General features: G+C 33.9%; 1 protein-coding gene across 1 annotated transcript; it reads left to right on the forward strand.

Annotated features, from left to right (window-relative positions):
- The first annotated feature begins 1,272 nt into the window (after positions 1 to 1,272).
- On the forward strand, positions 1,273 to 2,125 carry LOC137246887 (trypsin-like). The gene has a single exon (XM_067777909.1). The coding sequence runs from the start codon at positions 1,294 to 1,296 to the stop codon at positions 2,053 to 2,055; it is 762 nt and encodes a 253-aa protein (XP_067634010.1). The 5' UTR covers positions 1,273 to 1,293; the 3' UTR covers positions 2,056 to 2,125.
- The last annotated feature ends 10,592 nt before the right edge of the window (positions 2,126 to 12,717 follow it).

A 12,717-nucleotide genomic window follows, 5' to 3' on the forward strand; every position in this document is an offset into this window, starting at 1 on the left:
TTGCAACGCGGCATTCTTCATCGTACCAGTTGTTTTTTCGTGGTCGCCGGTAACAAATTGTTTCCTCGGCGGCAGTACGAAGTGCTTTGGAGATATGCTCCCACTGCTCCTGTATTCCTTCAGGATGAGTTGTGCTCTCAGACAGCAGGTGTGAGAGTCGAGTTGCGAAATCATTGGCAGTCTGTTGTGATTGAAGCTTTTCGACGTCTAGCTTCCCTTGTGTTTTTTGTTCCTTGGTTTTATGGCATAACATGTCAGTAATTTTTTGGCAATACATAAGTTTGTGTATGTTTCAAAGTTTAATAACAAAAACCGATGCGCATACCTGCAATTTTTTGAGTGCTGATCAATTTTGCAAGAGACTGATAGCCTCATTGGCAAAAGGTGGCAACCTTGTGAAAACATCCTCAGTGGCAACACCTAAGTGAAAAGTCTTAAATGTAATACTATATAGATGTACCAAATTTGATTCAAATTGGTTAAGCCGTGTCCGAGATAGTAGTGGATATACCAAGAAATATAAGAGAGAAGCTGAGGTGGCAATCATAAGCGGCAACCCTTCTTAAAAATGTCAATGGAAATGCGGAGTAAAATACTTTTCGTTTGATATCCATATTGACATATCTCTTGCTATGTTAAAAAAATGACCCGGTTCATCTGAAATCGGGGTCCCGATCCATAGCAATTCTGCGCGGAACACCGAGAATTTACTGTCAAATATTTCCTTTCATAACAATAAAGTGAGACAACCACTTTTTGAACAGAAATAAATGCTGTTTTAGTTTTGGGCAGCTAGATTGTTCAAATACCCCACCGTGCAACGTGAAAAAAACCGTTCTAGTATTATTTTCTATTTTTTGCTTCAATAGGCGGGTTACGATAAAAATACTTTCCTAGCTGGAGCATCATCTTTCATATGCATTTTCTCTTTATCGCGCCTTCTTCAGGGAGACATTCAAATTAAAAATTTTAATAATTTAGACTTAATCAAAAATTTTTAGGTGGCTACTTGCACAGAAATTTGATACATAGTTTAAGTGTTACGGTTTACTTGCGTTTACTTGCACGCTCACAATACATATGCCCTGTTATGACAGCTTGTGAATTCACTTAATATTTTCAAATTACGTAATCTAATGTCAACAATGAGGTGTTTGCACAATTTGCTTAGCATACGTTTTACAAAACATGAATTCCCTTTGCTTTTGTTCACTATAAATACGGCCTATAAAAAGATAAAACTTACATTTTAAAAACTATTAATTTCTCAAGTGTTGAAGTAACGAAAATAGTATGAAAGTTCACGGTTATTTAACAATTATATTCTTCGTAAGCTGCTTCGGTAGCATAACAAATGCACAAGATCGCATTGTCGGCGGGAATATTACACAAATAGCAAATTCACCATATATAGTTTCATTAAGCAACAACAATGTATATTATTGCGCTGGCACCTTACTTTCAATGCAACATGTTATAACAGCAGCCCGGTGTATTGCTGGTTTACCAATCACACGGATCCTAGTCAGAGCTGGACGTACTAATTTGAATGAGACTGGTCGTCAAAGTCGTAGAGTACAACAAATGTATTATCCAGTAAATTATAATCCAACTACAAGATTCATGGATATTGGTGGTATGAAGTTGCGAAGACCATTTAATCCTACACCAAGGGTAGGTTTTGCACCACGTTGTAACACCGTAATGTCACCAGGTACACAAATGCGAGTAAGCGGATGGGGTTCAACGAGTGAAGGTAGTACAATAAATGTACCCAATTTGCGTTCAGTCACTGTACCAGTTGTAAATTGGACAAACTGCTCAAATCAATATCAAACAAGAAATATTGCTATAACAAGAACATCGGTGTGTGCTGGTAATGGCAATGGTGATGCTTGCAGTTTAGACACTGGTGGTCCTGGTATTGTCAATGGTCAACTGTGTGGTGTGGTGTCATTGGGCTTTGGTTGCAATCGTCCGAATTTCCCTGGAATCTACACTAATCTGAATAATCCAAATGTGGCACAATTTGTAACGAATATACTTAATCGATAATTCGTAAAGCAGTGCAAATATGTTAAAGAAACGAAATGATAACTATATTCGAAAATAAATAATACTAGCAGACCCGGAAGACTTTGTTCTGCCCTAAATTTGGTCCATCTGCATACATTTTATTAAGCTTTCTCCGTCTAACTCTGCCCTCCCCTCCCCCTCTTCACGTTTTCCTGATCTTTTTATTCACTCCTCTCTCCGTCTTTTTCGCTTCATCTATCTTCGTCTCACTCTATCTCTTTCTCATTCTCCCTCTTTTCTCTTCTCTCAAGTCCTACACATTATTCTTCATCTTTTATTGCCAGTCGCAGAAGGTGGTATGAATTTTGTTCCAGTCCCACTTCGAGTCTCAGTCCCAGTCCTAGTCTTAATCCCACTTCCAGTCCGTCTCTGGTCTACTTCCCGGAAAAAAAGGATCGTAAATACTAATATAGGCAAATTTATATACGAAATTTCAGACAAATCGAATAGGACGTATGTAAATAGGAATGTAGGTATTATTAATTTATGTCTTTATTTCGGCTACGCATGCTTATTTATCAGTTTTGCCAGGTTGATGCGACTAAATCGAATATTACAATGGAAATTACTTCGAAGCTCTCAGCAACAGCTTTCATTTGATATCCATATTGTATAAACACTGTCTAGGGGTACACGGGTCCACGTTTTGGCCTATATCTCGAGACCCTAGTAACCCAGCGGTACTAAAGTACTCATAAACAGCCTCCATTTGATACCCATATTGTACAAATACATCCCAGGATTAGTCAGGTCCACGTTTTGATCTCAAGACCCTAGCCAGAATGGGATAAAAAGTACCCTACGATCGTCTCCTGGTTTAAAGCTACCTCTCCACCAATTTTCCGCCAAATCGGTTCATCCCTTCTTGAGTTATAAATAGTGTAACTAACACCACTTTCATTTATATACATACATATACATATACGTATGTAATACTCCTATATTGCTAATAGAAAATGCTCGCCATGCGTTTTGAATTCGAACTCAAAACAAAACAGCCTATAAGATTTTTGTGCTTATAGCAGCATAAGTGTGACAAGAAAACATTTAAATTTAGGTACATTCGATTATTGCATACAAAAACAAGAACGTTTAAGTCAGGGGCGGATCCAGCACGATTTGGGAGAGGGGCGATTTAAGTCAACTTTTTAAGTAAGATAAAGTGACCTTAAAATTTTTCATACAAACGCACATACATATATACACTCATCTACAAAAGTCATCATCACTCAGATTTTTCCAATTTTTAGTAAGTTTATCTCTCAGAAAAATTCTAAAAATTCTTACCGAAAAGCTGAAAATTTGCATGAAAATTCGCGGAATTTTACTGAATTTTCTAGAAAGTCTTCAGTGTATATTTGTATTTTTGGTTTTATATAACAATACATACTTTTATAAAAATAGCGACAATAATTTAGGTCGAGCCAAATTTAGTGACTTAATATATTTTAATAATAAGCCATTATAAATTATTGTTTATTATGTAAGCTAACACCAATATTCTTGCTTGCATTGACTGACAATTGTAATAAAAATGTCAACTCTTTCTAAAATTTTTAATGTTTCAATGAAAACTAAACTATTGCAATTGTAAGTCACTGCAAGCCAGCATACGGGTGTAACATAAAATTAATACATATATAAGTACTTACATATGGGTCGAAATTTCTCAAGTGGGCCACTTTAAAATCGACTGGCTCAGTTTTCATTGATTAATACGGTTTTTAGTCGGCTTGGTGGTAAAGACGATCTCTCCAAAATATTTTTTTAAACAATTTTTTTTACTTTAGATATTAACAGTTAGAGTTTTTGACCATGTTATTATTATGTTATTTTAAATAATTAATAACTCGTGAACGGTTTATCGAAACTTAACATTTTCTACATCAAAATTTTCATCAATTAATATACTTTGCTATAAAAAAATTGATTTTTATAACAAACTAGCTTTACCAGGCGCACGAGTAACGCCCGAGATCGAATGGATGTTACGTTATTTTTCTGTTTTGTTTGTTGATAATTTAATTTATTGTTCTGTAAGTTGAATTGAATTTTGTACGCATATTTGGTGAAATTTTTTGTTAAAACATTTTATTCTTGTATCTTATTGTATCTTATTTTATATTATTGTATTGCTTTTACCGCTGATGATTGTTGCTTTGATTACATTCCGAAGAAGCATGACTGGTGAGCCATTTTTCAAAGTTGATATATGCGCAGGCATTCCTTTTGGTTCTAAGGAGTATAGAAATTCATTTGGATAATTCACAATTTTATCTTCATCTGCAACTGTGTCGATCGATTTATATTTCGTCACTTCACCAGGAAATTTATTTTGAAAACGATCATTGATTTTGTTAACATGATCATTTTTGGGAGCTAAGATAGTTCTTTCTCATAGCCAAAAAACAAAAAAATTTAAATTTAAAATTCTTAATTCTGAAATATGAAACACTTTCGTCTTGATCGAAGGAACCTCGAGCCAAAATTTGGTGATAATCGAAGTATAGTAAACACGTTTTCATAGGGAACACACACACAGAATTTATAGAAGATGTAGATAGACTGAAGCTAAAAAATTTTTTAACAGTGGCAGATTACTAAACGTCCAAAAGCATAACAGCTAAACTCAACAATGCAGTCAAACTTTAAGTGTTAAAATAACTTAAGTTTGTACGGCAGCCATAGTTTTCCCCATTCCACATTTTACTGTAGGTTTTAGGACTTAACGTCACATAGCTTCTGACCAATTTTAATTATCCTACCATTACAACATCCAGATATATGCAGTATAATATATTCCATTTGTATGGGAGGTGCCACGCCCCCTTTTTCCCAATTCCATATTTTCTTGGTGGTGTTAAGGATTGACCTCAAATAACTCCTTACTGAATTTCAATGTTCTGGCATGTATACATTCAAAGTTATGCAGTACCAAAGACTCCATTTGAATGGGAGGTTCCACGCCCCCTTTTTCCCAATTCCGCATTTTCTTGGTGGTGTTAGGGATTGACCTCATATAACTCCTTACTGAATTTCAATGTTCTGGCATGTATACCTTCAAAGTTATGCATTACTAAAAATTCCATTTGTATGGGAGGTGCCACGCCCCCTTTCTCCAAATTCCGCATTTTCTTGGTGGTGTTAGGGATTGACCTCATATAACTCCTCATTGAGTTTCAATGTTCTGGCATGTATACCTTCAAAGGTATGCAGTACCAAAATTCCATTTGTATGGGAGGTGCCACGCCCGTTTTATATATCGAAATTATTTTTAGCCTAAAACCTTCCCGTTGATCGAAGGAACCCATAACCAAAATTTGGTGATGATTGATGTGTGGGAAATACGTTTCCATAGCGAACACACACACACACACAGAATTTGATTTATATACATATATGGCTAAACTTATTTGGGATTTCAAAATCAACTAACCATCATCTCTCCTTCCTGTATCTTTCCTAAAAATTTCATGGCAATCTGTCGAGCCGCTCTCGAGTTATGGAGTGACAATCAAAATGTACACTTATTTTATATATAAAGATTATTATTTTGCTAAAAAAATCCTGTTTGTTTTAAATAACTAAAAATTAATAAAACTTCTCCGCTTGCGAGAAAATTTTAACACATTTCATTCAATTCTACAATCTCTTAAAAAAATTTTGGTGAACAAAAAGTCATTATTTTGCATTAGGTCAAAAGTTATACATATTTTTGTGACCGCGCTCCTACCTCCAGTGGTAGACGAGCACGTTTTTTTGATCAGTATAAATCATCCACAAAATTTCGGTCACACGATGACTCAGCGGATTGTAGAATTGAATGAAATGTGTTAAAATTTTCTAGCAGGCGGAGAAGTTTTAAAATTTTTAGTTATTTAAAAAAAACAGGATTTTTTTGCAAAATAATAATTTGTTATAAAAATCAATTTTTTATGGCAAAGTATATTAATTGACGAAAACTTTGATGTAGAAAACGTTAAGTTTTGATAAACCGTTCACGAGTTATCAATTTTTTAAAATAACATGATAATAACTTCATCAAAAACTCTAACTGTTAATAACTAATGTAAAAAAAATGTTTGCAAAAATATTTTGGGGAGATCGTCTCTACCTCCAAGCCGATTAAAAACTATATTAATCAATGAAAACTGAGACAGTCGGTTTTAAAGTCGCCCACTTGAGAAATTTCGACCCATAAGTTTGTGTTGAATTGTTGATTATATTGTAAATTCAAACTTCCTCTTACTGATTTTGCGAATCGTTCTATAATTTTATCAGTATCAACCGCGATGTCAATATGCGAGTCTAAAAGAGCTAGGCCCGTTAATCACTCCTCTTTCATTACACTACGCAACCAGGTTTTAACGTGCCGAAGATTTGAAAAACTCCTTTCTGCGGTTTCGGAACAAAAGCACTAAAGCAAGCTACACACATTAATCATCATTTACCCCAGGCATGCTTAACCAACGAACCGATATTATTTCGTTACGATAATTAACGTTAATAAACAAAACAAAGTCATTTCGTTTCGTTTATTAACGTTAAGAACGTCAAATTAACGAAATGATTTTGTTTCGTTTTCTGCCATATCAAAACGAAATCAAATCGTTTATGTTGATTATTAATTTCAAACTATGCTGGCAAAGCTGATTGATGGCGGAGTCATTAAAGGTGAAAGCATTAGCCAAGCTGATTGCAACTTTTCTCATGAATTTTGACAGTACGAACATTTCTCAGAGTATTTTTACCACCAACGAACTACACAAACAAATTACATGGAGTTTGTGTGTGTATGTCCGCTCGCTGTTACCACCTTACGGCTTCACCATGGCTATAGCATTGCCAGCGCAATTCAAACATAAAGTATCACGTTTTTGTTAACGTTTTTAACGTTAACGAAGGCTTTTCGTTTCAGTTAAAAACGAAATACAATTTATCTTGATAATTTCTTTATCGATAATATTTCGAAGTGTTTCAAGGGAAACGGTGGAAAGTTTTTGATAAACGATTAGCTTAACGTTAAGGTGCATCCCTGATTTACCCACATACATATAAGGCAACGAAGAGAATGTAAAAGTAGTCAATAAAGACCATTTTTGCACTATTGAATATTGGAGTTATTTATTGAACAGTTTAGCGATTCGAACGTTAGCAGAAGATGTGGAATAAGCGGAATTTCCCTAAATTCGTTACAATACGGTTTTGCTAAGAATTTTACGCGCTCAATAGCACCAATTTTTTTTTTTGGTAACGTATCCAGTTTTAAGATGGTGTGGGGCAGCAATAAATTAAGATGGAATATTTTCAAACGAGATTGCAGATCGAGCACAATATGGTCTAGCCTTTCTATGGTATTCCTCAGCACTACATACATTATAGTTAGACCTATGGCTTTATTTATTTGCAATTCGAGGAAGGGCAATGTCAAAACATAGCTCCTTAGCAATGTCAGTAACTTTTGAAAAAATATTAGCAAAGTGGGCATCGGCATTTCCTCTAAAGCTGCGAAGAATACTCAAAGTATTCACGACCGCTTCGCTAGCATGATTCAAGTCAAGAGAAGGAGCTTGGAGAAGTAAGCTTAGTGGTCGTGTAGTTGACAGTATGTTGGCTAAACATATCATTGAAACTATATACTCAGCATCACATATTGCTTTTATCAATGAATAAGCTTCCGACCTCGTTTTTAACTCTTGCCAAGTTGACATATTTTCTGAGCACTCCACGACTTTTGCAAATACCAGAATGGTACATTTTTTCTGCTGATTTTACTCACAGCGAAACAAATGGAAATTGGAAATTAATATATTCATATGGTTATATATATATAGCTAAACTATTCATTTCCTAAAATATTTCAACCGAAGTACTATAAATTGCAGATCTTGGGGGTGGGGGGGGGGGGGGGGGGGGGGGGCCGGCCATTAGGACGATCTTATAGATTATACATACATAAAAGCTAAAAAATTTTAAAATATTGTATGTAATTAAAACAAACTTTTATAATTTTCATAAGTTCCAGATATGAGCGAGGGGCGCGATCGCCCCCCATCCCCTGGATCCGCCACTGGCTTAAATAGCAATATATCGGCACTCTGATGTTTGGGAATGTATATAGCCTATCATAGCAATATAGGAGTATTACATATCAGCAGATAGATTAAAAAAAAAAACAAAAAAACACGCTTTGAATTAATTCGATATTTAATTCAATAATTACACTGGTTTACAGCCAAAATGAACCAGAGACGCCATTATGAAAATCACCCCCTGATTTCGAAAATCAAGGTTATTTTTAATTCTATGGTAACGTTTTTTAGATATTTGCGAATAACAATTTTTTCCAAAAAAAAAAGTGGGTCCACTTAATCGTATATATCTCAAGACCTCATTTAGCAATTCCAAAACGGTTCGAAGCTTTTAAAAGGTAATAAAATCCTTCCTAGCAAAATACAAATTTTTGTATATTTTTACAAAAAAAATGGAAAAAATCCGAAATTATTGTTCGTTATCTTTGAATCTGCAGAGTCCAGCAAAAAGTGTTGTATGCACAGTTTACAGCAAATTTTATTACCTTTTAAAAGCTTCAAACCGTTTTGGAATTGCTTAACTCTTTCTTGAGATATATATGGTTAAGTGGACCCCATTTTTGTTTTTTTTTTTTTTGGAAAAAACCGTTATTTGTAAATATCTCAAACACGTTACCATAGAATTAAAAATAATCGAAATCAGAGGATGATTTTACATAGGAATTTCATAATGGCCATTCTGGTGCAGAAAAAAAATTGGAATTTGTGATCCAGTGTTATCCACGTTTTCTAAATAAAAATTCTTAATATCCCATTGTTGCTTTATTAAATTCCTTATTTAGTGAAAATTGTATTTTCAATGTAATACCTATATGCCACTACTTTATTTTCTCTGTATTTATACTCAGCTGAGCAGAGCTCACAGAGTATATTAATTTCGTTCGCATAAAGGTACCCCGTAACGGCATAAACTAATGATCTGGGCGAAAAAAGAAATTGATTTAGCCATTCCATCCGGCTGTCCGTAAACACGATAACTTGAGTACATTTTGAGGTATCTTAATGAAATTTGGTATGTAAGTTCCTAGGCACTCCTCTTAGATCGCTGATGAACGAAATCGGACTATAACCACGTCTACTTTTTCGATATCGAAAATTTCGAAAAATCGAAAAAATGCGATAATTCATTGCCAAAGACGGATAAAGCAATGAAACTTGGTAGGTGGGTTGACCTTATAACGCAGAATAGAAAATTAGTAAACTTTTTTACAATGGGCATGGCACCGCCCACTTTTAAAAGAAGGTAATTTAAAAGTTTTGGCAGCTGTAATTGGGCAGTTGTTGAAGATATCATAATGAAATTTGGCAGGAACGTAACTCCTATTACTATATATATATATATATATATTCTAAATAAAAATTAACAAAATCGACTGACAAACACGCTCACTTTTTAAAAAAAATATTTTTAAATAAAATTTTAACAAAAAATTGAATATCTTTACAGTATATAAGTAAATTATGTCAACATTCAACTCAAACATTTGTCTCCAAAGCTCTCATCTGAGTATGGAATGTCCGGTTACACCCGAACTTAGCCTTCCTTACTTGTTTTCTTGTATTTTCTTTTATATTTTTGTGGCCCTCCGTCCTAATACGGTTTCAGTACTGGTATAAGTGTGCAAACTATATTTCAAACAAGTAAAGGTGTCTAAGTTCGGGTGTAACCGAACATTATATACTCAGCGTGAGCTTCAATTGTACATTTCATTTCAGATAAAATACTTTTCTACATAACACGTGGCACCGCCCGTTTTTAAAAAAATGTCTCCCCATTTCCTCTTACAATAAAACTTGATAAGTGAAATATCATTGATTAAAAACTATTTTTTGCTAAGTTATAGCTTATTTTTCTAGTCTACGACCCTTTTAAAAATCTTTTATATAAAAGTGGGCGTGGTCTTTAACCGATCTCGTCCATTTTTTCTAGAAATATTTCCTGCTATAGAGAAAATTTTTGTACCGAATTTTATTACGATCCGTTAATATTTCTTCGAGTTATGGCTCCCGAAACATAGAAAATTGCTTAGTCATAAAAGGGGCGGTGCTACGCCCATTTTTTTAAATTTAAAGTGTTTCCTATTATGGTTATAAATCCACTTGGGAAATGAAATACCATTGATATAAAGCTCTTTTTTGCAAAGATATAGCCTATTTTATGCGTCCACGACCCTTTTAAAAATCTTGTATATAAAAGTGGGCGTGGTCCTTAACCGATTTCGTTAATTTTTGTTCAAAGCTTTCCCTATAGTAAAGGCAACCTCTCTGTCGAATTTTGTTACGATAGGTTTATCGATTTTTAATTCATGTTTAACAATATTTTAAAAATTGATTTTAGCACAAGTGGGCGGTGCCACGCCCATTTTAAAAAAATTTTAAAAATTTTTATCGAGAGTTTCAATATCAGGCCACACGCAAAATTTCAACATTCTAGGTGTATTATTTACTAAATAATCAGGTTTTTTGTGTTTTCCAAAACGTTATATATATAAAAAGTGGGTCCCGATAAGCTCGTGTACCAAATTTTGTGAAGATATGTCAATATTTACTCAAGTTATCGTGTTAACGGACAACCAACAGTTATCCAATCAAAGTTAATATACTCTGTGTGCAAAGCACTCTGAGTATAAAAATTAGTACATAAAAACACAACGAAAATTCACTTTCTTCTGAAAAAAGTGAACCATCATAGACCGAATTAGTTTTCCCGCATTATTTGCATTTTTTATACCTTTCATGAACATGAAATGGTACATAAACTTTGGTCCGATGTTTGTAACGTTGAGAAATATAGAAGATAGACTCACCATTAAGTATACCGAATTGATCAGGGCGACGAACTGAGTTGATATAGCTATGTCCGTCTGCCCGTCCGTCTGTCCGTCCGTCTGTCTGTTTGACCGCAAGCTATTCCCTCAAATTTTGAGATATCTCAATTAAATTTGGTAAAAGGATGTATTTTTGTATTATATTAGACATTTGTCGGATCCGGTAGGATCAGATAAGATGATTCAGATAAGACGATTTTGATCATTCCTGTCGCAATTTAGAAATTGCAAACGTGAAACTCGGTGATATATATTCTATATATCATAGAAGATTTTCTGAAAAAATCACTTTGATCGGAGCTATATATAGTATATATCCCATACAACCGATCGTTCAGATAGAAAGGTTTTTGGCAATTTCTCCTTTAATTTCCAATATAAAAACGTTAAACTTGGTGATATTTATTCTAATATATCATAGAAGATTTCATGAACAAATTATTTCGATCGGAGCTATATATAATATACATCCCATACAACCGATCGTTCAGATAGGAAGATTTTTGGCCATTTCTCTCTTAATTTAGAAAGTATAAACGTGAAACTCGGTGATATATATTTTAATATATCATAGAAGATTTTCTGAAAAAATCACTTTGATCGGAGCTATATATAGTATATATCCCTTACAACCGATCGTTCAGATAGAACAGTTTTTGGCAATTTCTCCCTCAATTTCCAATATAAAAACGTTAAACTTGGTGATATTTATTCTAATATATCAAAGAAGATTTCATGAAAAAATCATTTCGATCGGAGCTATATATAATATATATCCCATACAACCGATCGTTCAGATAGGAAGATTTTTAGCCATTTCTCCCTTAATGTCTAATATAAAAACGTGAAACTAGGCGATATATATTCTAATATGTCATAAAAGATTTCCTGTAAAAATCATTTCGATCGGAGCTATATATAATATATATCCCATACAACCGATTGTTCAGATAAGGGGGGTTTTTGCCATTTTTTATTTTATATTTATCTTAAAAATCCTTTAGGTATGTACATCTGTTCACTATCAGCCCCATTCATGAAAGGTATGAAGTCTTCGGCACAGCCGAAGACAGTCCCGTCCTTACTTGTTTTTATTTGTTAAAAATATTAATGTAAAAATAAAATTTAAATCATAAACAAAAACTCGCCAAACTCACTAATTTTGTTTGTAAAATTGTTTTTGTATTTTGGAGTTCCGATAAAGTTTCGTCAGTTTTTCAGTTTATAAGAAATGACAATCAAAAATAAATTTTTTTCAGTAATTTACGAAAAAGAAAAAAGAAACACGAAATCCTTGCAGTGCTTTTTGGAACTATTTTTTTATCGTCCAGAATGAGGTAAGACGAAGAAAATAACAAATAGAAAGAGCAAAAAACAGCACAAAAAATTATTTTACAAATTTTTGTACTAAATTTTCTGGACCTTTTGAAATCCCATCACAAACAATTTCTTCTCATTCTGTAACATCGTTTAGTGTATGAGTTATAGATGGATAGAGTAGTGAGAACAAGTAAGGAAGGTTAAGTTCGGGTGTAACCGAACATTACATACTCAGTTGAGAGCTATGGTGACAACATAAGGGAAAATAACCATGTAGGAAAATGAACCGAGGGAAACCCTGGAATGTGTTTGTATGACATGTGTATCAAATGAAAGGCATTAAAGAGTATTTTATGAAGGAGTGGGCCATAGTTCTATAGGTGGACGCCATTTAGGGATAT

Source organism: Eurosta solidaginis, chromosome 3, assembly GCF_040869045.1.
Source record: "Eurosta solidaginis isolate ZX-2024a chromosome 3, ASM4086904v1, whole genome shotgun sequence".
NCBI lineage: Eukaryota > Metazoa > Arthropoda > Insecta > Diptera > Tephritidae > Eurosta > Eurosta solidaginis.

What these genes read in the sequence shown, in the direction of transcription:
- LOC137246887 (XM_067777909.1), top strand. Translation starts at nt 1,294, where the DNA reads ATGAAAGTTCACGGTTATTTAACAATTATATTCTTCGTAAGCTGCTTC.